The sequence below is a fragment of the Artemia franciscana genome, unplaced genomic scaffold, assembly GCF_032884065.1.
Source record: "Artemia franciscana unplaced genomic scaffold, ASM3288406v1 PGA_scaffold_67, whole genome shotgun sequence".
Taxonomy (NCBI): Eukaryota; Metazoa; Arthropoda; class Branchiopoda; order Anostraca; family Artemiidae; genus Artemia; species Artemia franciscana.
The window spans coordinates 1,157,844-1,184,501 of record NW_027062705.1 but is presented as its reverse complement, the minus strand read 5'-3'; the positions used below and the strand labels follow the sequence as shown (position 1 = coordinate 1,184,501).

General features: G+C 34.1%; 1 protein-coding gene and 1 long non-coding RNA gene across 4 annotated transcripts in view; one reads left to right on the top strand and one right to left on the bottom strand.

Moving 5' to 3' along the window:
* Positions 1-448: 448 nt before the first annotated feature.
* Positions 449-11,588, top strand: LOC136042123 (uncharacterized). Of its 3 annotated transcripts, none has more exons than XM_065727029.1 (4): positions 449-592; positions 3,238-3,383; positions 7,815-8,007; positions 11,407-11,588. In XM_065727029.1, exons 1-4 carry the CDS (start codon positions 543-545, stop codon positions 11,513-11,515), a joined length of 498 nt encoding a protein of 165 aa, XP_065583101.1. In that variant the 5' UTR covers positions 449-542; the 3' UTR covers positions 11,516-11,588. The 3 variants fall into 3 exon arrangements, with proteins under 3 accessions (XP_065583101.1, XP_065583102.1, XP_065583100.1); XM_065727030.1 differs by lacking the exon at positions 449-592 and adding an exon at positions 631-778; XM_065727028.1 differs by lacking the exon at positions 449-592 and adding an exon at positions 879-1,026.
* The window catches only part of LOC136042124 (uncharacterized), a 31,438-nt gene continuing 16,318 nt past the window's right edge, over positions 11,539-26,658 (bottom strand). The window contains exon 3 of the long non-coding RNA XR_010621177.1: positions 11,539-11,838. This is a non-coding gene — a long non-coding RNA (uncharacterized LOC136042124). The remainder of the gene's footprint in view (positions 11,839-26,658) is intronic.

Below are 26,658 nucleotides of genomic sequence, written 5' to 3'. Positions count from 1 at the left end.
ATATTTTAGGACTGTTGGTTTGATGCGATCATCCCTGAAAAAAAAAAAAAAAAAAAAACGCATCCGTGATCTTTCTTCTGGCAAAAAATACAAAATTACACACTTTTGTAGATGGGAGCTTGAAACTTCTTCAATAGGGTTTTCGAATACGGTAAATTTGATGGTGTGATTTTTATTAAGATTGCTTGACTTTTAGCGGGTGTTTCACCCTTTATTCGAATTTCAGACAAATTGTATCAGTCTCCTTTGTATCTTTTGATAGGTAAGATAAAACTTATATGTTAGGAATCGCAAAAATAAGTCAATTCTTTTGATATAGCTATCGAAATAAAATTTCCATTTTTAGAGATTCGGTTACTATTAAGCCGCGTCACTCCTTACTTACAGTTCATTACCAAGAACTGTATTACAAGAATAACTCCAAAACAGACTTCTTGCGATTTTGCAGACATCAAGAATTAATGCAAGGGATCTGAAATTCCAAAACATGAAACGGACAGACAAGATATTTTGATTTTTGGAGAGTTGCATTATCAAATCATATGCCAGATGCTACCATTGAAAAGGGTTTCACAACAGTAATTATACTAAGGTAAGGTAACTTCTACCGTGTTTACTTTCAAAAGGGTCAAAGCAGAAGGTCAAACTTCTGCTGCATTTAAAAATACCGTATATTTCGTCAAAACAAGGTTGAAGCTAATAAGGGCTTTCACTTCTATCCAAGAATCAGTCGAGGATTAACTTTCGCACCAACACTTACCAGTCGATAAAATTTGAGGTAATTAAAGTTCTATTTAAAAGCTGTAATAATGCGTTATTAATTAGTAATAAGCACTTAAAAATTTATTGGTTGCTTTCAGCTCCTGTTCTTAATTTTCTTTTCGTATAGTGATATGTTAGAAATTTTCAATATTTTTTGTCAGTATCTGTTTTATCTCAGTTTTAGACTTCTAGTAAAACCAAAATGTACCCAACTGGTCTCAAAACTACACTGGAGTATCATATAGGGGAATCAGAGGTCCACATGTAAGTTATATTGCCTGACTGATGTGAAATTTAAACAAGTTGTATTTTTAATATTTTAAACAATTATATTATACTGATGTAAAATTTAATCAAGTTATATTTTTAATACTTTAAACAATTATATTATACTGATGTAAAATTTAAACAAGTTAAAATCGCCTATCTTATGCACCATTGATGGCTCACCTGGCATTTACGACCAAGACACGTGGCTTAGGTGATATCTGCTACATTTTCTTTTGAAAATTACGAATATAAGTAAAAATTAACATTACACATAAATATGGTTAAGTATATTGTAGATAAAACTTACAATCCTCTTCGATAATATGCAATCGCCGATGAGGTCTTTAAAATATATGGTAACTCTCCTACTAAGGTTTATGGAGTTCCCAGTCATGACTTTGTTACCAACTTTTGAATAAAATATTTTTATTGATTATTAAATGTTGAATTCTAATTCATTTATGTTATTGTTTATTTATTACTAGAAAAACAAAAATAAAACAACGTAGTATATTTGTTGTCAAGATTGAATTCGCGATATCCTAGTTCGAAGCAAAATACTGTGCTAGTCATACCCCTCTTTCGTGTAACATTTAATAAGAAATATTACAAATATCTCCCGTATCCGCTTTCCTTCTATACCTTTTTCTACCCATTGTTACTAAGCGCCGGGTACAAGACAGCACAGCCCTAAAAGTGAAAATGTGTCGATGGTAAAAATTTTCTAAAAACGTTGTTTGAAAAGTACACTGAGTTGAAGAATGAACTAAATTACGCATTACTTTTTGCGCAACAAAATAAACCAAACATTTAAAAGGAAGAACAAAAATCTGATTTTTGGGCCGTGGAATAGGAAAATCTAATTAAAAATTCGTGAAAATAGCTCTTCTAAAGCTGTTGAGTGTGTCGCGCAGTTTTAATTGAGGCACTCACAAAAATTCACCCTAGATATAAAAATATACCTCATCGGAAACCACAGTTGTTATCCTAGATGGTTCCATCTATCGACAACCAGAGTAAGGGGTCAACTACACATTTGAAAATCTTAACGGAATCGACTAATCATAAAAAGGAAAAATCTTTGTGTACCAAAAAAGAAAAAAAAATGCAGAAAAATTTCTAGAGAGCAAAGTCAAGCAAGAATTATGTTTACATAAAATAACAAGGGAGAAATCTACGTACAATGAAAAAAGGCCAGAGAAAAAATACGATAACGGGGATTCCCGGTAAGTCGGTTCTGTTTGAATTACTGAGGTATTCTAAATTGAAATGTAATTATCAATACCATTTTAATATAATGATCATAGGTCAAGATTATGGAAGGCGCTGGGGCCAAAGTCCCTCCCTGGAAAAACGTGGGAGTACCTCAGTCCCCCTAAGAAATATAGTACAAATATATAGTACAAATATAGTGTAAAATTTTCTTACATGTCTCAAAACGGTTTTCTTGGAACCAGGACTGAGTCATATCCCCTGGAAATATAAAACTCTTCGGCTGTGATCAAAGTGGAACTGCTAGATTAAATCCATTTTTGTCTTAAGATACAATCAAAATCGATTCTGTTTTAAACTTGTGCTTCAGAACAACTTTATTACTTCGTGAAACTAAAACATTGTTCAGTAGACATAAAAAAATAAAGTCAGTAGTGAGTTTCAGTTACATTTAAAGCGTCTCTTTATGCAAAAAAAAATATTTGCTAGCAATCGTTTTTAGTCCCAAAAATACTTGTACTCGCTAAAGAAACGCGATTGAAGAAAATTGGAAATTAACAAGCATCTGAGGAGGACATACATCTGAACAGAGCAAACTTTAAAAAGAGCAAAATTCTAAACGGAACAGAATTATGAAAAGGCTAAACCTTAAAACAAAAGTCTTTGGAACAAAAATGATCAGGTAAATTGAATAATTGTCCCTGGATTTTTGATCTTTAAAATAAATAGTTTGAAGAAAAAAAGAAATTACCTAAATGGTTTGAGCCACCATCAAAAATAAAATTATGTTATGCGAAAATGTATGCTCTGGTAGCTTTGCTGTTATAAAAAATAATAATTGTACAAATTTGGGGAAATGTTAGAAAGTAATGGTGAGAGTCTATTGCAATGTTTTAAACAGATACGGTGATGGTATTGGTACTAACCAAACACCACTTTTTACTCTTGAAGATAAAGAGCTTGTATTTCTAATAATTAATAAATTTGTTTCAGAACTGTTCCGGCTATGGCAAAAACAGCTCCTTTCTTCGTTTCAACAATAGCATTCTATGTCATTTTAATGTTCATTCAGCGTACGCAGGCTAATCCTATGCAAAGATTATTCCAGAGGCGACTGGGACTGAAAGAGCCAAGTCCAGGTTAGTCTTTGATTAAATAAAAAAAAAACAAGTTTTTTAACTGGAAGTAAGGAGCGACATTAAAACTTAAAACGAACAGAAATTACTTCGTATATGAAAGGGGCTGCTTCCTCATAAATGCCCCGCTCTTTACGCTAAAGTTTGACTCTTTCTCTTAATTTTTTTTCTTAAACAGTAATAAACTTTAGCGTAAAGAGCGGGGCGTTGATGAGGAAGCAGACCCTTTCATATATGAAGTAATTTCTGTTCGTTTTAAGTTTTAATGTTGCTCCTTACCTTCAGTTAAAAAACTTGTTTTTTTTAATTTAATTTCTGAACGTTTTTGAATCAATGCGTGTTTTGATTTTAGCTCTCCGCAGGGGAATAGTTAAAACGAAATTTGCATTTTTTTTGGCTAAATGGCTTTCTCATAATTCTGATCGAGAAAACAAGAGCGGGGGAGGAAGCCTTGTTGCCCTCCGATTTTTTGGTTAATTAAAAAGGCAACTAGAACTTTTAATTTTTTACGAATCTTTTTATTAGTAAAAGATTTACGTAGCTTATAAATTAGCTTACGTAAAGAACTTTTGTAATCTCATGTTTTTATTACATACATGAGGGGGTTTGCCCCCTCGTCAGTACCTCGCTCTTTACACTAAAGCTTAAATTTTGTCCCAATTCATTAAGAATGACCCCTGAATCACAAAAACCGTAGAATAAATAGTTGAAACTACTAAAAATACTTTAGTGTAAAGAGCGAGGTATTAGGAGGAGGTGAGTCTCTCATATGGGTAATAATTTCTGTTTGTTTTAAGTTTTAATGCTGTTCCTTTCTTTCAGCTGAAAAAAACTTCTTCATATTTATTTTTTCATTCTTATTTTTTAAAATAATGCTAGTAAATCCTGCGCCCCTTCATGGAAATTTTCTTTTTCTCGACCCCTCTCCCCAACTACTGGAAAAAACGATCACCCCTGGAAAAAAAACAAAAAAAAACAAAAACAAAAAAAACAAATAAACACGCATCCGTGATCTGCTTTCTGGCAAAAAATACAAAATTCCACCTTCTACAGCTTCTACACACCTTCTACAAAACTTCTACAGGATTGTTCTCTGATACGCTGAATCTGATGGTGTGATTTTCGTTAAGATTCTATGACTTTTAGGGGGTGTTTCCCCCTATTTTCTAAAAAACGCAAATTTTCTCAGGCTCGTAACTTTTCATGGGTAAGATTAAACTTGATCAAAATTATATATTCCAAAAGCAGCATTAAAATGTGATTCTTTTGATGTAGCTATTGGTATCAAAATTCCATTTTTTAGAGTTTTGGTTGCTATTGAGCTGGGTCGTTCCTTACTACACTTCGTTACCACAAATTTACCAAATTTATACAACTGAAAAGAGCATAAAAAGTTGGTTTAGAATACCAACTCTGTCCCCATTAGCCTCATCCTCCAGAGTGTCCACGACCGACAAATTTTTTTCCGTTTTTGGGCTCTCCTGAAAAGTTAAGAAAATGGCATATGTCGTGCTTTTAATAATCACAACCGACCTGTGTCTCTATTGATATTTCAATAGATGGCTCTACAGTGTTTTTATTTTAGGGAGTTGACAGGAGAGATTTATATGAAGGGTAGGTGAATTTTTGGGCCTGTGTTTCCCAGATTTATATCGAGATTTTTGTTTTTTCCTTAGACAGTTTTAAATTAAATGGACACATTTTACATGTATTTGCCTCTCCTCCTTCTAAAGCGATTTTCTGACTACTTACCTGGATGGTAATCCAGAAAAAAAAGAAAAAAAAAAAAGAAAACCTGTCTTTCCATTAATATTTCAATAGATGACTTCACTATTTTTTATTTTAGGAAGAGTTGACATCGGAGATTTGTATAGAGATAGTGGAGTTTTGGGCCTAAGTTTCCCAAATTTATGAGGATTCGCTTGGTTTTTCTACAGACTGTTGGTTTTTCTCTAGCGGTTTTCTCTAGAATTGTTTCCTGTGAATTGACATATTTTACATGTATTTGTGTCTCCTCCCTCCTGAAACAATGTTCTGATTACTTCCCTGGATGGTAATGCTACTTCCAGAATAAATTGTGACGAATAGTATAAAAATGGCTTTTACGTCTAAGAGAAATTTGATGTTGTGATAGTATGCATTGCTTTTAAAACAAGTTTATTTTCCAAGAAATTTAACCGGTACTTCAGCTTATTCCCTGTTTTACATGATCAAACAGTTCGTGGTAACGAACTGTAGTAAGGAGCGACCCGGCTCAATAGTAACCAAAACTCTAAAAAATAGAATTTTGATACCAATAGCTACATCAAAAGAATCGCATTTTAAAGCTGGTTTTAAATATATAAGTTTCATGAAGTTTAGTCTTACCCATCAAAAGTTACGAGCATGAGAAAATTTCCGTTATTTTAGAAAATAGGGGGAAACGCCCCCTAAAATTCATAGAATCTTAACGAAAATCACACCATCAGATTCAGCGTATCAGAGAACCCTACTGTAGAAGTTTCGAGCTCCTATCTACAAAAATGTGGAATTTTGCATTTTTTGCCACAAGGCAGATCACGGATGCGTGTTTATTTGTTTTTTTTTTTTTTTTTTTTCCCAGAGGTGATCGTATCGACCCAGTTGTCCTAGAGTGTTTCAAGAGGGCTCATTCTAACGGAAATGAAAAGTTCTAGTGCCCTTTTTAAGTGACCGAAAAAATTGGAGGGCACCTAGGCCCCCTCCCACGCTAATTATTTTCCCAAAGTCAACGGATCAAAATTCTGAGATAGCCATTTTATTCAGTGTAGTCTAAAAACCTTATAACTATGTCTTTGGGGACGAATTACTCCCCCACAGTCCCCGTGGGAGGGGCAACAAGTTACAAACTTTGACCTGTGCTTACATATAGTAATGGTTATTGGGAAGTATACAGGCGTTTTCAGGAGGATTTTTTTGGTTGGGGGAGGGGTTGACAAGAGAGGGATATGCTGGGGGAACTTTCCATCGAGAATTTGTCATGGGAGAAGAAAATTTCCATGAAGGGAGAGCAGGATTTACTAGCATTATTAAAAAAAAAAACAATTAAAAAATAAATGTGAAAAAGCTTTTTCAAATTATTACCCATATGAGGGGCTCACCTCCTTCTAATACCTCGCTCTTTACGCTAAAGTATTTTTAGTAATTTCAACTATTTATTCTACGGCTTTTATGATTCAGGGGTCATTCTTAATGAATTGGGATAAAATTTAAGCTTTAGTGTAAAGAGCGAGGTACTGACGATGGGGCGAATCCCCTCATATATGTAATAAGAACATGAGAATACAAAAGTTCTTTACGTAAGCTAATTTATAAGTTACGTAAATCTTTTACCAATAAAAATATTCGTAAAAAATTAAAAGTTCTAGTTGCGTTTTTAATTAACCAAAAAATCGGAGGGCAACTAGGCTTCGTCCCCCGCTCTTTTTTTCTCAAAATCATTCGATCAAAATTACGAGAAAGCTATTTAGCAAAAAAGAAAAAATATGCAAATTTCGTTTTGATTATTCCTCTTCGGAGAGCCAAAATCAAAACATGCATTGATTCAAAAACGTTCAGAAATTAAATAAAAAAAAAAGTTTTTTTAACTGGAAGTAAGGAGCGACATTAAAACTTAAAACGCACAGAAATTACTTCGTATATGAAAGAGGCTGCTACCTCATCAACGCCCCGCTCTTTACGCTAAAATTTTTTACTGTTTTAAAAAGAAGAATTGAGAGAAAGAGTCAAACTTTAGCGTAAATAACGGGGCGTTGATGAGGTAGCAGCCTCTTTCATATACGAAGTAATTTCTGTGCGTTTTAAGTTTTAATGTCGCTCCTTACTTCCAGTTAAAAAAACTTGTTTTTTTTTTATTTAATCTTCGGTAAGGAGCTGATGAACCATTTCGGTGTTTTTCATTATTGCCGTTTTCCTCCACTCTGACCTCCAAGGCAAAATTTACATTGTACAGGTCTATACAAGAGAGGGTTCTTAGGGAAAACGGTATTTGATTTTTATGTAGCATTCATGATTTATTTAAAACAAGATGAAGAAACTTTAGAGGCTTTAAGAGGTATTTAGAGGCACGTTCGTTTAGTGGCTTTAAGAGAGGCATTAAGCTTCTAAGTTTCCACCTTTGCAGTGAAAAAAAACAATTCTCAAATAAAATAGAAGAAAATATAAAATTAAATGATGGAACCCCCAATAGCGACCAAGTTGTTTCTAAGCCTATGCGCACACAAAAACACCTAAATTGAAATCATCCAAACATAAGACCTAGAGAGCAGCCCTAAATAACGCATAGAATAACATAATTACTTAAATCTAATTTTAAGACAATAAGAATCAATAATTTTTATCTATCACCATGAATATAGGAAGTATTTCGACCCACATGAGCAATATTATTAATAAAATTATAACCCCTACTTTCAGCATACCATGAGTTTGCTGGCGAGACAACAGCAGTAAATCAAGAAGATCCTACAAGTGAGTCTCCTGCTCTTTCAAGGGAAATGGTTCAAGCTGTAGTTGGCGCAGCAACTGGCGATGAAAACTGTCTGCTTCGAACTGCTTGCTACGCCGGAACATATGCAAGAACTTTGTCAGGAAAGGAAATTGTATTCATGTGAGTATAGCATAAATATTGGTGTGGTTAATAGCTTCCGCTAAATTTCAGACCATAGTGTAAAGATATGTGCTGCTTAAATAATCTAACGGCTCTGACAGGACATTTTTCATAAGTGGACACCCCTTTCCCACCGCAAAATCTCTATATAGGCAACCAGCCCTACCTCTAGCAGGGCTGCTGGGGTTAAAGCCAATATACCTGAAGTCATAGTTGCGTTTATTTCAATGCTTCAAGATAATCCTAAAACAAGCGCAATGTAAAGTTTCTTTATTATTACAATGCTCCCAGAACGAAAATAGTCGTTTAGCTGAGTTTGTAATAAGAAGCAACAGTTCCAGTTAGAAATTTTGATGGGCAATCGGCAGGGCTGTATCCAGGATTTTTTTTTGGAAATGTTTTACCAAAGGATTTTCTTCTGAGTGGGGGGGGGGGTTTACAAAAAAGCTAAAAAACGCAAAAGAAATTTCTTTATATCCATTTTTGCTACGTTTTCATGAGTCAGACATTTTTTGGGAGGAATTCATCCCTCCCTCCCTGGATAAGGCCTTGGCAATCGACGAATACTCTTAAGAAATTTCTAGTCAGACCTTAGCGTGAAGATCGACTGACAGGAAAGGTGGTAGCCTTTCCTCGCGTATTGGACAATTTGTAAGTACTATGTTTACTATTGATCTTTGATTTTATTTGAAAAAAATTGATATTCTTTTTCTAACAGATCATGGTAACGAACTTAAAGTAAGAAGCGGCTCTGGCTAATAGTAACCAAGATTCTAAAAAAAATGATAACAATTAATTCGTTAGTAGAATTGGCTTTTTTGTGCCAATTCCAAACATGTAAAATTCCTCAAGTAATAAGTTATCTATCAAATATAAAAGCCCGAAAAAAGGTAGAAAATTTCCAAAAAAAATAATCTTGCCGAATTTCACACTATCAAATTCAGCGCATTCCTAATGTAGGGGTTTCAAGATCTTAAAAACGAAAATGTGGAATTTTGTCTTTTTCCCAGAAGAAAGATCACAGATGCGGGCTTGTTCATATTTTGTTTTGGTTTCTTTTCTCGCCAGGGGTGATGGTATAGAACAAATAGTTCTAAACAATCCAATGAGGGCTCATTTGAGCAGAAGTGAAAAGTTTCAATGCCCTCTTTAATAGGCCAAAAACAATTTCTGACGGTAAATTGGCATTTTCTGCTGTTTTGGGACATCAAATTACGAATTTGCCTCAGAGGACGAAATTTTTGTCAAATGAAAATTCTGAGACCAAATTTGTTTACTAGTGTCGAAAACTATATCTCAAGCCTTACTAAAGCTATTTTTTGAACTTTCGAAAAAGCTTATTATTCTAATAGTTATTTTTAAATAATCGGAACAAAAAAAAAAAAACCCCTCGTATACGTAGTAATCTCTGTTCGTTTTAATGTTGCTCATTACTTTCGCTTGAAAATAACTATTTTTAATTATTTAATGTCTGATCGTTTTTCAAAAATACGGAGAAATCTGGCCCTCCTCCATGGAAATCGGTTCAGAGCAAGCTTCTCAGAAGACTTTCTAAAATTTTCCTCGGGTAGGTTTCAATATTCATTCAAAAAAGATTCCCGCTAATGTATTTGTAGCTGAGAATCAACAAGAAACTTAAACGCCCGGTCAGAGAAAATTTTTCAACTCTGTTATTTTTCAACAGCTTGTGGTAAGGAACGGTAATTAAGGAGTGACCATGTTAAAAAACAGATATATGCTGATTTATGCTGATTTCAAATATATAAGTTTAATTAAGTTTCGTCTTACCTATCAAAAGTTTCGAGCCTGCGAAAATTTGACTGATTTTCAGAGAGGGGGAAACATCCCTTAAAAGTCACAGTATCTTAATGAAAGATTGGAATTTTGTATTTTTTGCCAGAAGAAAGATCACGGATGCGTATTCATTTTTTTCCCTGGGGTGGTCGTATCAACTCAGTGGTCCTAGGATATCGGGAGAGGGATCTTACAAATTGAACTTAAGATTTCTAGTGCCCTTTTAAGCAAACGAAAAATTGGAGGGTAACTAGGCCCCCTCCCACGCCACTTTTTTCTCAAATTTGTCTGATAAAAATTTTGAAATAGCCATTTTGTTCAACATGATTGAAAGGCCGAATACCTATGCCTTTGGAGATATCATGAGCCACCACAGCCCATGGGGAGAGGTCTTTAGGTTACAAAATTTGCCCATTCTTTACACATAGTATGTGCTATAGAAGAAGTATACATACATTTTTCCGGTGGGGGGATTTCCGCTGGTGGGATTTTCAACTGGGTTAATTTTCCATAGGAAGAGAAGTTTCCAGGGGGTGAATTTTTCAGGGGAAATTCACACTGGGGTAATTTGTCAGAATTCCTATAAGAAATTCTTATGTCTTGTTTTCTCTTTGCCAACTCCATTTTACGCATGGATATGTTAAGGGTAATTGCCCAGGGTAAATTTTAACCAGCCTTGAACTGTCTCGAGAATAAATCCATTGGGAGGAGGGATTTTCCGTGGAGGCGTAGCTAGATTTTTCGGCACTTTTTAAAAAAAACGATCTGGAATTAAATAAGAAAATCAAGTTTTTCAACTAATCGTAAGAAGCAACATTAAAACTTATGACGAACAGAAATAATTACGTATATAAAACCTCAACACCTCGCTCCTTAAGGTAGAGTTTGAACTCTGTCTCAATTCTTTAAAAACGACTTCTGAAACACTGTTTGTTTAATTAGAACAATAAGAAGCTTCTTTTTAAGTACTAAAACACTTTCATAGAGAGTTTTCAATTTCTACGTATTAATTTCGTACGAATTGCTAAGGGATCTTAAATGTGTTAATATTTCGAAAAGTCAACGAGATGCTAATTTAAAATAAATATAAACTGTAATCTATTATAAATTGTTAAGAAAAGCGCTTTCTATTAAATATGCATCCAGCATAAACAATACGAATCCTTTCTTTGCAAAGTCTTCAATCAGAACGGATAATTCAACAGGGAAATCTCAAAGCTGTCAAAGTGCTCAAATCATACTTCATTTCAACTGCTTTTTAACACTTCTCCAAGCAGGTTTACCAGAATATTTTTAGAGACTTGCCCTTTGCTGAACTTCAAAAAGAAAACTATTTTCTGTTCAATCGAAAAACAAAATTCACACTTCCTAATTATTTAAATTTCATCAAATCTGAAATCGTCTATCTCCAGAACAAAACGGGGGAAGTTAAACGGGTTTTCTGAGATTCCCAGTAGAGAGGGTAACTGCTTTTAATTTTCTGTTGTTTATTTGGATCTCTTGCCGATTTTTTTAATAGTGATTTCCAAGAGGAGGATGTGGACTCCCTCAAAATGTCTTTGAATTATCACTACCAAAATATTAAGATGTTTTCTTTTTTTTCAGGATGCTTGAGCGCTTTGTGCCCCCTGCTTGGCAAAGATCATATTCTGCGTTGCGTAGCTCCGCAATGTTCAAGGAAGACTGTGCAAAGATCCATAAATGTGTTTCCTAAATAATGCAAAATATTTACATATATATTTTTTTATTTATTTATTATTTATCAATAAACTTTATTCGGAATCATACAGAGCGATTGTCTTTTCTATGTTTGATAGGATGTTGAAAGTTTCAATATCTGCAACACCTCTTCTCCTTCTGGCTGGTTTTTCACTTAGTCCCAAAAATAAAAGGACATAGGAGATGACGATGAGTATAGAAAAGACAAGCGGAATGCCAGCGACAATGTTGACAAAACGTCCTTTCTCCTTTTGACGTTCTATTGCAGCCTTTTGGCGAACTTCCGCATAAGAACGCACAAATTCAGGCTGCTCTAAACTGAAAAAAAACTCAATCTTAATAGGGAAGAAAAACTTGCCTCTAGTGAAGGAGAAAGAAAAGAAAGAGATAGAGAGAGAGGGGGAGAGAGAGAAAATGAGAAAGAGAATGAGAGAGGGAGGGAGAGGAGAGAGAAAGAGGGGAGGAACGGAGAGGAAATAGTGAGAACAAAATAAAGAGGACAAAAGATAGGGAGAGAACCCCCAGTGGAGAGAAGAGCTCCTAACTTTGGTATATAAATAGTACGAAATAATAAAAAAATGCATCTCGCAATAATAATAATAATAATAATAGCGAAAATTAGCTTCATTAACCAAAAAAACAACAATACAAACCTAAAAATTAAAGAAATGTTGTGCAGGAGGGGCGTAAGAGGCTACACCAACATTGGGACACAAAAATAAACACACACACACATAGCAAAATAATATTTATATTAATATTCCATCGTCAATGGTCAATAAACGATCTTCAATACTCCCTTCTTTAAACTCGGCTGAGATTTTTGATGAATCATTCAGTTTTACCATTCAGCTTATATTTGTTTGAAATTAATGGTATTTGGTACCTAATTGAAAACCCTTACCTCTAACATCAACGATTAATAGACAATCATTTAATATTTCCGTCTTTAAATTCATCTAAGATTTTTGGGATGAATAAACTAGAGTTTTTTTTATTCAGCCTATATTTGTTAGAAACTAATGATATTTGGTACCTAAATGAATGTCTGGATATCTCAGAGCTTACAAAAAGAATTAGGTATGCTCCAGAACACCAACAAGACAAACTATGGGGCAAGATCCAAAGATATTTCACAAAGAAAAAATTATTTGGATTTTGTATTTGAAAATGTCAAATGGAAATATTAACTTGCCGCATATTTTTTAAAATCGAAAAAGTTAAAGAAAAATATCATTTCTATTTCTGATGCATTTTCTACCTTTGATACTCGATGTAAAAAACTTATTATGTATGCGTTTATTTCATAAAAAAAAAACTATTAAAATTGTACTTACAATCAACAATATGCTCCGCAATTTAAGGACCTAAAATGTCCCTTCAGCAGTGAAACAACAAGATATACATAATAACTATTCATTCAAAATCAAAGAAATACGCAAAAAAAACAGACGAAACACTATGCAATCTCTAAACAGCCATCTTTCATCTTAAAAAAGGGATAAACTAATAATTTATTCAAAAAGTAACTTTTTATTCTTCCTTTAAATAACATAAGGTTTTCAGACCACCTAACAATCTCTGGAATTGAATACCAAATATCAACACCTACATGTTTAATTAGATCGTGTTGTATGCCTGATTTGACTAGTCAACTGTTCAGAGTTCCTAGTAGAGTTCCTAGTAGAGTTCCTAGTCAGAGTTGCTAGTTCCAGTAATTCAAGCAAGAAGAAATTAAAAAGTAGTAAAAAAAAAAAAAATTAAAATGAAAGAGGAAAAAATTATTAATCACACGATCCAACGACCCAATATATTTAGAAAGTTTAACTTTAAATTATCAATTTGATTTTCAAATGACAAAAGGGAAACAAGAAAAACTCCTACATAAGTATATTATTTCATCCTGTGGATTTTATTTCCGCCCACTTGAAGCCTTTGACAAGAAATGTCTCGAGAAGCACGTCATGAACGACCAAAAACCATAAATATCAGTCATGTAGTCATGCAAATCATGAATCCCTGGCTTTAACAGATATAGCTGTGTCGTCTGCAAATAGAATTGCAAGACTAGTACTTTCCTGCACACTTCCATCAACATCTACCTTAATTTTATGTTCAAACAGGTATGATTGTATTATTTCTAGTGCTTTTCATCTTAAATCTGAATTTTTCATTTCGATCAAAGATAATTTACTAGTGTTAAATACTTTTTTAATATTATAGAAAACAGTAGACATACAGAAATTGCCATCTAAACAATGAAAAAGTGCTACAACTGCTTCTTTTTCGAGCGACTTGCCCTAAATCTAAATTGGAACTTGGAAAAAAAAATTATTTCATCCAAATAACTAGAAATCTTTTCTTTGATTTTTTTTCAAACCCTTTAGATAATGGTGATAAAATTGCAATAGGGCGATAACTATTTACATCAGACTTATCACCCTTTTCATGTAACCCCCCCCCTAAAATACTTAAGTGCCATGCGCGGCTTATTGAAAGCAGTAGGTAGTTTAAACAATGTGTTTTTTTTTTTGGTCAAAACATCAATAAAAATATCAAAAAAGAAAGTCATTGGCAATGTCACGATTGCTGGAATTAACTTGTCTTTGTTCTTAGATGCGCATCTTTTTGACCTGAGCATCAACTTAGCTTTGTGTTTCAGCCCATCGCCATAATAATAGTAATGGTAATTACTATAAATGGTAATAGTAATGGTAATAATAATGGTAATAGTAATGGTACTAACAAGAATAATTCAATTGTTATCAAAATAAAAGCTGAAATATCACAGTGAACTGAGGCGAAATCCTCTTCTATCATGTACGATTTGTAGAATAGTTAATAAAAATTTGTTTTGTTGTCTTAGAACCATAAATTTGGAAGCTTTTTCATAGCAGTTAGGGGCAATCCCTAGCTAACTGCTTTGGGTAAATATGACTGTAGATACGACCAATTTGCTTTTTCCCCTAGATTTTATTAAATTCCTGAAGGTCATATATGTTTCTGCCCGCAGATGATAAACCTACAGCAGATTTAAGAACCTTTAAAAGTACAGGGTTATCAGACTTTTCTGTGCGGGGGAGGGGGAGGGGCAAATTTGAAAGTAAAAATTAGTGTAAATTTGTGAAACACATTTTAAAATGAAAAATTTTTGACAAATTTTTGATCATTAGCTTTCCTGTGTGCCTTTTGTTTTAACCAAATAATGACTAAAAAAGTTTATAAAATTGGACTGACAAAAATTTGTATTTATTAGTGAAATATATTTGGGGTTTTATAAGTGGCATGAATAAAACCAAGTCTCAAAGTAAACATACGTACTTGAGTAAAATGACAGAAATAAAAATAAAGGAGGTAATATGGAAATTGTTTACTCAGGTAGGATGAATGGGGTACATAGATTGGGAGTAGGGTTTATGATGAATAAGGAAGCTCTTAAGCCTTGTTTAGCCTGGAGAGGAAGTAATAATATAATACTACTTGCTCATTTTATGAATAAAAAGTTTAGGGTATCAGTTATAGAAGTATACGCCCCGGTTGAACCAACTGACGGAGATACTAGTGACTCAGATGAATCTTACTTACAGTTACAAGAGCAATTAGACAGGGTCCTAGTTAGAAATATGATGTTCTTACTAGGAGATTCTAACGCCCAGGTTGGTAGAAATAGGGATACATGGTATGCTAGCCTAGGTAAATTTGGTGCAGAAGAAGAAAACAGTAATGGCAACAGACTTCTGCAATTTTGTAGCTAGGACAGTTTTTTTTTATAAGTAATACGCTGTTTGGTCATAAAATGGCCTATAAGTTGACATGATATTCGCATGATGGTGAGACAGCAAACCTTATAGATTATTTTAATTGATTATATCAGTACAAAATTCTATGGTATATAGGAGTGCTGTAATTGATGTTAAAAGTAAAGATCCCCATCTAGTACTGTCTAGGAACAATTTAAAGTTGAACTTTCGGAAGGATCTCTACCTATCGGGAAGTTATGATGTTGGTAGATTCCAGGATAAGAATTTGAGAAAAACTTTCCAGGAACAGTTGAATACTAAACTTGAGTTGAAAATTTGACAATGTGGAAGATGATTGGAATAATTTTAGAAAAACAATTTGTGAAGTTGCTGATGGTATCTTAGGGAAGAAAGATAGGAACTGCAGTTAGTACTATTATTGAAAAAGCTTTATGTTCAACAGAGTCGAGAAGGAGCTTGTACTAGAATTATCTGAGTAAAATATTATATGAAAACAAAAGGAATGTAAAGGAAGTAGAGAAAGCATTAAAATATGAGCTAAAAAGGTGTGAAGTGATGGGCGTTGATAAAATTATCAATGATCTGGAAGATGCAGCTTGACAACGTAATAGTAAAATATTGTACTGGCATGTTAGTAAATTGGGAGGGAGTAGTCAATCCTAACTTGTCCCAATTAAAGATAGGAACGGAGCCACAATTAGTGATAAGGAAAGAGTTAAAGAGAGATGGATGGAATATTTTGAGAATGTGCTAAACCGAGATACAGTTGCAGGAAAAGATATAGATGAAAATGAAGAAGTTTGTGATACCTTGGATGTGAAGGAAGATTTGTTTTGTGAGGAAGAATTACCGACATTACTAAAAGAATTAAAAAATAATAAGGTTCCAAGTACTGATATTTTGTTAAATGAGTTTCTTAAATATGATGGCTCTGAAGTTAGAAATATGTTACTGGAGATTATGAATATGATTTTTGAAAAAGGGAAAGTACCTAACGATTTCAGGAAAACCTTAATTAAACTACTGCATAAAAAAGATGACAAGAGTGAGTGTGGCAACTATTGAGGCATTAGTCTGGTCTCTGTAGGTAGTACTTAGTACTATGATACTTTTTAGGCTGATAGATGCTGTAGGCAAAGTTTTAAGAGAAGAACAGTGCGGTTTTAGTAAAGGTAGAGGATCTTTCGATCCTATTTTCACTCTTAGGTTAATAGTTGAGAAGTGCCTTAGTTGTCAAATACTTTTGGACCTCAGATTTATAGATTTTGAGCATTCTTTCCATTCTGTTGATAGAAGAGCTTTAGTTAAGGTTTTATCCTTGGTTGGTATACCAGACAAATACATTAAAGTGATTAGTTCTTTGTACGAGAAATAGACTGCTGCAGTTAAGGTAGGAAATGAGGCTAGCAGCTGGTTTTGCATTAAACCAGGAGTTAAACAGGGTTGTGTTCTATCCCCCTTTATAAAGATCATTTTGACGGACTTTGTCTCAAGGAGCACAGGAAAGGCAATGGGATACGATGGAATCAAATGGAAAGGAAAAACTCTCCTGGACATGAACTATGCTGATCATTTAAGCATCCTAGATGAAAGCGTAAACAAAATAACTTTTAGAGGTTTTGTGAGTTCAGGGTACTAGGATTGGGTTTAAAGTTAATGTTAAGAAGACAAAGTCACTAAGGCTAGGAATAAGTTAAGATAAAAAGGTGACGTTGGGTGACGAAAAATTGATCAGGTGGGCAGCTTCACTTACCTTGGTAGTATTATTATTAAAGACGGTGGAGCAGTGAAGATGTTAAAAGCAGAATAGCCATGGCTCAGGGTGTTTTTTTTTTACAATAAAAAAAAAGTTTGGAAGAACAGGAGGATAAGTCTGCAAATCAAGATTAGAATATTGCAAGGTACAGTGATGACAATGGTCAAATATGGCTTTGAAGTATGGGCAGTCCGAAAGGCGGATGAAGATTTGCTGGATGTTGCCTACGGGTTGTTCTGGGTACCCAGCTAATGACCGTGTTTCAAACAGTAGGCTATACGAAAAATGTGATTCAATCCCGCTTTCTTGGGCTATAATGAAAGAAAGGTTGAGATGGCTAGGGCATATTTTCAGATGAAGGATGACAGCTTGCCGAAGATTGTCCTTTTTAGCCAACTCTCTAGGGCTAAAAAGAAAGCAGGTCGTCCTCGTTTGGGGTTGAAGGATGTCATAAAGAAATATTTGAAGGAAATGGGAATTTCCTGGGAGGGTGTAAAGAGGGAGGCTTTGAATAGATAGGGATGGAAGGGAAGTGTGTATAGCTGTGTTGGCTCAGGTGGCTTGGTGTTGCAGTGAGCTGTTAGTAGTTGTAGCAGTAGTATCACAGCTCATAATTTTAATGTGTTTAAAACCCAAAGTTTCTGTACCAATTCGCTTTTCTATTCTGCGGCGGGATTATCAATCATGGCTGCAGCGGGAGCTGCAACCTAGTAAAGAGCAGAAAACAGCCCATAGTAACCAAAAGTTAAAAAACACGCCTAGAAATAAACTGCCTGGTAAAAATTAAATAAAAAAAAACTAATTTTTTTAGCTGAAAGTAAGGAGCGACATTAAAACTTAAAACGGACAGAAATTACTCCGTATATGAAATGGGTTGTCCCCTCCACAATCCTTCGCTCTTTACGCTAAAGCTTTTAATTGTTTTAAAAAGTAGAATTGTGGCAAAAAGTCAAACTTTAGCGTAAAGAGCGAGGGATTGTGGAGGGGACAACCAATTTCATATACGGAGTAATTTCTGTTCGTTTTAAGTTTTAATGTCGCTCCTTACTTTCAGCTAAAAAAATTAGTTTTTTTTATTTAATTTCTGAACGTTTTTGAATTAATGCATGTTTGGTTTTGGCTCTCCGCACATAAATTATTAAAATGAAATTTGCATATTAATTCCTTTTTTGGCTAAATGGCTTTCTCTTAGTTTTGATCAGATGATTTTCAGAAATAAGGGGTGAGGAAGGAGGCCTAGTTGCCCTGTAATTTTTCGGTTACTTAAAAAGGCAACTAGAACTTTTAATTTTAAAGAACGTTTTTATTAGTAAAAAATATGTGTAACTTAAGAATTAACTTACGTAACAAACTTTCATAGCCTTATATTTTTATTATGTATACGAGGGGGTTTGTACCCTCGTTAATACCTCGCTCTTTACACTAAATCGTAAGTTTTGTCCCAATTCTTTAAGAATGACCCCTGAATCAGAAAGGCCGTAGAATAAATAGTTGAAATTACTAAAAATACTTTAGCATAAAGAGCAAGGTATTTATCTCCTCCTAAATACCTCGCTCTTTATGCTAAAGTATTTTTAGAACCCCTCATATGCGTAATAATCTCTGTTCGTTTTAAGTTTCAATGCTACTTCTTCCTTTCATTTGAAAAAACTTTTCATGTTTATTTTTCATTGTTTTCTTATAGTAATGCTAGAGAATCCTGCGCCCTTTTCATTGAATTTTTCTTCCCCCATGACAGATTCCTCCAAGGAAAGATCCTCCAACATAGTCCCCTCTCCTCAGCCCCACCCCCAAATAAAATGAAATCCCCCTGAAAACGTCTGTACACTTCCCAATAACCATTACTATATGTAAACACTGGTCAAAGTTTGTAACTTGCAGCCCCTCCCCCAGGGATTGTGGGGGAGTAAGTCATCCCCAAAGACATAGTTATTGTGGTTTTCGACTATGCTGAACAAAATGGCTATCAAATTTTTGATCCGTTGACTTTGGGAAAAAAATGAGCGTGGGAGGGGGCCTAAATGCCCTCCAAATTATTTTTTGGTCACTTAAAAAGGGCACTAGAACTTTTCATTTCTGTTAGAATGAGCCCTCTTGCGACATTCTAGGACCACTTGGTCGATACGATGACCCTGGGAAAAAAAAAAAAAACAAACAAACAAATAAACACGCACCCGTGATTTGTCTTCTGGCAAAAAATACAAAATTCCACATTTTTGTAGATAGGAGCTTGAAACTTCTACAGTAGGGTTCTCTGATACGCTGAATCTGATGGTGTCATTTTCGTTAAGATCCTACGACTTTTAGGGGGTGTTTCCCCCTATTTTTATAAATAAGCCAAATTTTCCCAGGCTCGTAACTTTTGATGTGTAGGACTAAACTTGATGAAACTTGTATATTTAAAATCAGCATTAAAATGCGATTCTTTTGATGTAGCTATTGATATCAAAATTGATATCAAAAGTTTTGGTTACTACTGAGCCGGGTCGCTCCTTACTACAGTTCGTTACCACGAACTGTTTGAAAAATTTCACCGTTTGACACTGATTCAGGAACGCTTACTATTTTCCCGGTTCTTCTTAAAAATTAAATTTTATCGTGGTTGAAGCAGTAGCTGCAACGTAGTAAAGAGCGAACCACAGCCCATAGTAACTAAAAGTTAAAAAACGTATGTTGAAGAAAACTCTTTTGTGAAATAATTTCCATCTAACACTAATTCAGGAATAGTAACTACTACTTTGGTTGGTCTTAAAAGCAAAAGTTTCTTGTGAAAAGAAAATTTTGGTGATTTCAAAACGATGACCTGAAACCCCTAGAAGATGTCGTCGGATCAAAATGAAAGATGTACCACTGTAATCAGCATGATCGACAACCTTTAACAGAAACATTGAAGTTCCCCTCCTTGAACAACAAGGAAAATGATTTTTTTTTGCATTGGTAGTACTGATTTGTCCCCCGTTTTGTTTCGTTTATTTCTCCTGGCCTAGCGGGTTACCAGAACATCATAGAGAGATTTTTTGGTGCCATTTCTCAAGTGGCAAAGCTAGTGGGCTTCCAGAACTTTCTAGAGTGATGTTTAATGGCTCATTTAAAAACTATTGCTCATATCTAGGTGCTTTTTGTCAATATTACCAACCGTAAGTGAGATATAGCACTGAAAATAGCACTTTTTGTGCCACTTCTTGAGTGGAAAATTTTTGAAGCATAAAACGGTATCATTGTAATAATTATGGTCTAAAATTGCAGGAACACCTCCCGTATGTTTCTCCTCAGGCCCTCTAAATTATCTATGCAATTAAAGCCCTACAAGCACCAATATGCTAAATTAGGTACTTATAGACGTGGTTCTATTAGTAGAGGGCCGAACTTCAAATTATATTATCTTGCGTTCGATTTTTGCTTTTTTTTTTCAATCACTGTTTTGTCCCTTCTTATGATTACTTTTCAGACAATTTTTTATTTTTGCAAATGCCATGCACTCATTTTTGAAGTATATCCTGGGAAGACTCATTTTAAAGCTATTAGTCATATATATGTGGTTTTTATCAATTCTACCATCCATAAGTGCCATATAGCACTAAAAACATCACTTTTGGTGCAACTTCTTAAGTGGAAAAGTTTGGAAGCATAAAACGGTACCATTGTAATAATTATGGTCCAAAGCCCTTAACTAAAGGCTTATAAAAACCCCTCAGTATAATTCTCCTCCAAACTCTCTTAGTAAGTTTCATAAATCGCCTACTCATCTTGAAAGTAAAAGATTATTGCGCAAATAAATTCACTCAAACTGAAAACTTTTAAACTGAAAATCTACCAAAAATTAAGCCTGAATAATCAACAGTTTTGAATTGAACCTTCAAACTTAACTCTGCGATAAGTCCTGTTTGCTAGTTGTAACGGCGGTAGTTGGGGCGAAGAGACGTCCCCCCTTTTGATTTTTTGTTCCTGCCTAGGCTTGGAAAAACACCTTTTTGTAGTCGTTTCGTTGGAAAAGGCATTATTTCCTTTGAAAAAAATTGGGGATACACCCGAGAAGTGCACTTTATAGGGATGTGTTATCAAGCTAAATTTATAAAAAGCAATTAGGTATAAAAACAAGCTTTTAAATGAGCCCTTAAATAGCTCCCTTTTGTTGCAGTAGCCTTCTAATTTTGCTAGTCAGTAGGTGATTTATAAAGCTCTGTCTTCATTATGGCTTTTGCAGGCGAAGTCGGCCGAGTAAAAACAGCCTTTTGTGTATCGAAAAACAGACATTCCTGAAAAGCATGTGTCGTTTTATAAAGTATGGATAACAAATTTTTTGTTATTAGTTATAAGTTTTTCGTAGCTGTCGATGTTGCCCGCAGTATTTTCTATAGGTGTCTTATCTCCCCTATATCGATGAGTATAACAAATTATATTAAAAAATAAGCTTTCTACTAAAGTAAGGAGTTGCATAAAACTTAAAGCAACCAGAAATTATTCCGTATAAATGAAAAAGATCATGACGGCGATGTTTCTACATTAAATTTCCATCAAGAAAGAACAAAAAATAATTAAAAAAACTAAGTTTTTCTGAGGGAAGTAAAGAGCGAAGATGAAACTTAAAATAGACAAAAATTATTACTTCACATCCTGTCTAATATATACCAATAAAACTAGTACAAATAAGCCAACTAATTATGTTTCCCTATGTTTATAGGATTATTGAAAACTAGCGCTTTACTGAAAACACAAAATAATACAGGAGCTATGGTACAGTAAAACTAAACCAATTAAGGATACTTTCTACAGAATAAAAGTAAAGCTTTTTATGATTATTTTTTATCCTTTTTTCGTTTAATTTAGGATGACTTCTGCATAATGACTCAGTTCAATTACTGGCTCTCGTTTCGGTTCTGAAAAGAATATGTCATGAAAAGTTTGTAGACAAGTTCGAAGTAAAACCATCTTGGTAGTATTAGGACTTTAGACTAAAGTTAGAACTTGTATCATAACTTGAAATTCACTGTTGTATACAGAAAAATTGCCGGATTCGAATTCGAGTTCATATTATGTCTTAATTGATCTTCGTTTCCAGTAATATTAAAGCATATATCTAACAATTTAAGATTGTATATTGCTCACTATTGGTGTTATAGCTAGCGAGACCAAAATACTACCTGATAAATGAATCCAATATTTCTGTATGGTGTTCAATGACATTACGGCTATTAAAAAAAATATTGAATTTTACGCTTATGTTTTTAAGATACTTTTAATTTTATGCTGAAAGTTACAGATATCACAACTGGTTTAAGACTATGAAAAGCTATACAGATCAGCTTATTGTTGCCAGGCTCTGGACTCACTTTTGACTACCAAATCAATATTTCTGTTTTTATACTTGACTTTTGCGTTTTCAGCAAACTGCTAGTTTTCTATAATCCTAGAAACATAGGGAAACATAATTAGTTGGTTTATCTGTGCCAGTATTATTGATATATATATTAGATAGGCTGTGAAGTAATAATTTTCGTTCATTTTAAGTTTCAACTTCGCTCTTTACTTCCCTCAGAAAACTTAGTTTTTTTTTAAATTAATTGGGAAAAAAATCATGGTAATTTAAAAAAAGCCTGAAACCCCTCGAACACGGTATCAGATCAAAATGAAAAGTGTATCATTGGAATTAGTCAAAAACCGCCAATAGGGAACTTAAAATTACAGTCCCCAACCTTCAACAACAAGGACAATCACTTTTTTGCATGGGTAGTAATTAAATGTCTCCCAATTTTTTCTTCTTTTGTTTTTTTTTTCAGGGTTTACGAGAACATCAAAGAGAGATGATTAATGGCTTATTTGAATGCTATTTCTCATGTCTACGTTCTTTTTGTAAATTCCATCATCTGCAAGTGCCATGTGGTATTTTTGTGCCATTTCTCAAAGGGTGGGGCTAGCGGACTGTCCAAAACATCGTAGGCATGTGTTTAATAGCTCAAATACAAGCTATTTATCCTATCTACGTTTCCCTACAAATATCACCATCTCCTCAGTGCCAAGTGAAACTAAAAATTACATTATTTTGTGCCACATCTCAAATAGAAAAGCTAGGGCTAGTAGGCTGCCAAAACTTCTTAGAGAGATGCTTATTGACTCATTTAAAAGCTATTGCTCATATATACGGTCTTTTCATCAGTTTTACCATCCTTAAGTACTATGTAGCATTAAAAGGTACTTTTGGTGCCACTTCTAAAGTGAAAAGCTCCTCCCGTACAATCCTCCTCCCATGCTCCTAAGTAAGTCTAATTAGCCCGTTGAAAGAATTCACTATGAACTCATTAACGTGGTGTGCTGACGTTGAGGCTCCCAAAATAATTTTAAGGTATCGAATTTTCTTAAGACGAAAAAATTCAGAGAATAACAAATAATTGAATCTCAAAATTTGAAGTGACTATTCCTGACGTACCTCCTCCATTCATCCTGTTCGCATAAGTTCAGCTTCACCAAGGGGCGAATGTCCAGCATTTTTATTTGGAGGGGGGGTGGCAAGAGGGGTACATAACCGGATAGTCAAGGGGCATGGACTGTATAACATTGTTTTCCAAATCATGGGGGGGGGGTAAACTTTCCAACTCCCCCCCCCAAACGATAGGCTACCCAAGGCTTCACAAATCATAGTTTAATGCTCTTAACATTGTTTTCCAAATCATGGAGGGTGGGTAAACTTTCCAACCCCCCCCCCCCAAACGATACCCAAGGCTTCACAAATTATAGTTTAATGCTCTATCACTTTACAAAAGAAACTTTTATTAGCCCAATGTTTTATAATAGGCAATAATTAATGTATTTGCTGAATAAGGTCCAATTACTATGCATTTAGTGGTAACATAACTCTCCATGGTCTCTGGGGAAAGGCTGTAAGTTACAATTATGGTCCTACTGGAAAGTACAGATTGAATTCGGTCACCAGCCGCGGTAGTTCAGTTACTAATGCGTCATACTTAGAAACAGATTGGCAAGGGGTAAATTTCCTAGTCAGGCTTTTTTCCAATCTTGTTTTGGTGCCTTATATATTTTTACTCAGCAAAGTGACTATTATTTTTTTTCGTGAATTGTGAAATGTTCCATACACTATTTTTGGAACAAATTATGCCCTGGACCGCAAACCCCTGCCATTAGGGGTTGGAGAAGCGTAGGCATATGGTTCTGGAACCACTCAAAGTTGTATATTCAGAGAAGGATCACTATTGTAATATTTATTCATTCATATTATTTACTTTTTTACTATTTAATGGACGGAATAAAACTATTTGTAATGCTTATAGAGAAATCGTAGCAGTAAAAACCTATTTGCATTTTTTTTTCTGTGATATTTTTCTAGTTGTCAGGTTACTTTCCAACTTTTTCTTGTTTATTGCTATACCACAGCTGTATTTCTAAATTTTTTATGTTTATCAGGGGGGGGGGAGGATATTTAATGCAATAAGCTAGACATACCAACATTTCGCTTAGGTTTCGAAAACCATAAAAAATCTTCTTTTGAAAAATAGTTACTCTTTCCTAACCGTCAAGGTTGTCCATCTTCAAAAATCGTGTGCACCATTTTGTGTAGCAAGGATTTCTCGCCATTATTTGAAAAGCGACCAGAAATTAAATAAAAAGAAGTTTTTTAACTGAAAGTAAGGAGCCAAATTGAAACTTCGAACGAACAGAAATTATTCAATAAACATAAAAATATTCATAAAAATAAAAAAGATCATTGCAGTGTTGCTTCTACATTAGATTTAAATTTCAAGCGGGCAAAGAAACAAAGTTTATAAAACAAAGTTTTTGACGAAGTATAGAGCGAAGTTGAATCTTAAAACGAATAAAGAGTATTGATTCACAGTTTATTTAACATATAATCAATAAAAATGGTACAGATAAACCGACTAATTATATTTCCTGATGTTTATAGGATTATGGAAAACCTTGCACTTTACTGAAAACACACAAACTTTTTTTAAGCTTTAAACTGCTTTCATTTTGAATGGAAGATGAAATTTTAATGTTTGGACACCCAGCCATTTGATTATAGTGACCATTCAAAGACAATATAGCCTAGCACTACTTGGGCCGGTTAGGAATAAATTTAGAATTTATTTTGTAGAATATTTTTAGACTGTGTATTTTTCGACAATACAGTGGCAAATGAATGATTAAATACTTCTTGGAATAAAAGCATCCCAAAATAAAAGCTTCCAAAAATACTAAAAGATTCTATTCATTTGCTCTTTTCATACAAGGTAACTAAAAAAGTATAAGTTCATAAATTTACTTTTAGCATAGATTCATATTATATTTTTAATTTGGACCCTTCGTGAAAGGCCATTATTAATTGCTCATTCAATTAAAGCCTTCGAATAACATTATAAATTACTCTTATTATCTTCAAGTCAATTTTTTTGTTCTTCTTTCTTTTCTTTTTTTTTTGTTTTCACAGAAATGAATGAAAAACGACCAGAGATTAAATATAAAAAAAACATTAGTTTTCCTCATCAAAAGTAAAGAGCGAAGCTATGTCTTGAGCAGAGTAAAAAAAAAACTGACCAGAAATTATAGTAAACAATGACCTAAAAGTTAAAAGAAACTTATATGAGACTTAATAAAAGATGAAACCAATGAACTTATAATGTACCAAAAATAAAACTGATATTCAAATTAAACTCAAAACAAGCAGAAATTACTAGATATATGAACTGGGAAATCACCTGCCGGTATCCCAATTATATTTTATTAAGTAATTTATTAAAATAAAACTTTTAAAAATCCACGTTTTACATATGAACTAAGAAGGTCAAAATATATTTTTCGGTTCTAGTGAATACTTTTTGTATACCGTCTTCAAAATTTTCTTAATATTTTAGTAGTTGTGAACTCTTTTGCTCAAACTTGTAAATTTTTCTGAAAATTCAAACGTAATGCATATTTTCATTCAATTACCTAGTAATATTTAGTTAATTATCATACGAGCATTATTTTATGAATTAGTTTTGATTGGATTGTAGTTTATTTTGATTGGTTTTGCATTTCCCTCATCTTTCTCGTGAAGTTTCGGGCACCCGCACTTAAAAATCGAATCAAGTCTAATTGTATAAAGTGTTGCAGTCTTGGATTGTAGAGTTTCGTATATGTCTCTCCCTGTGTCGGGTATTTACCCGACTTCATTCGTGAAGTACTGCATCAGTGTCATTCTAACAACCTGGATACACGTAAACTTTTTTGGTGTTGTTCATTAGTAGTAGCAGTAGTAGTAGAAGTAGCAGTAGTGGTGGAAGTAGTAGCAGTTGTATTAATAGCAGTTGCTGTAGGGTTAGCAACAGTAGTAGAAGCACTGGTAGTATTAGAAGCAGTCAGCAGTAGTCATAGTTGCAGTTAGAAGTAGTCACGGTCAAAATTAGCCGCAGTCGTAGTTCCAAATAGTCGCAATAGTAGTCACAAGCAGTCGTAGTCACAAGTTGCTACCGCCGCTGTGTTAATATTCACTGCCACGGTTGTAAGCAGTTGCAGTGACAGCTGTAAGAAGTTACAGACACAATTAGTCTCAAACGCAAGCAGTCACAAGCAGTCACAGTCGTAAATATTTCAAGTTTAGCAGCAGTAGGAGTCACCAGTAGTCATAGT

What these genes read in the sequence shown, in the direction of transcription:
- LOC136042123 (XM_065727028.1), top strand. Translation starts at nt 965, where the DNA reads ATGTACCCAACTGGTCTCAAAACTACACTGGAGTATCATATAGGGGAA. An exon ending in GGGGAATCAGAGGTCCACAT is followed by an intron (nt 1,027 to 3,237) that starts GTAAGTTATATT and finishes AATTTGTTTCAG; the next exon opens with AACTGTTCCGGCTATGGCAA. An exon ending in ACTGAAAGAGCCAAGTCCAG is followed by an intron (nt 3,384 to 7,814) that starts GTTAGTCTTTGA and finishes CCCTACTTTCAG; the next exon opens with CATACCATGAGTTTGCTGGC.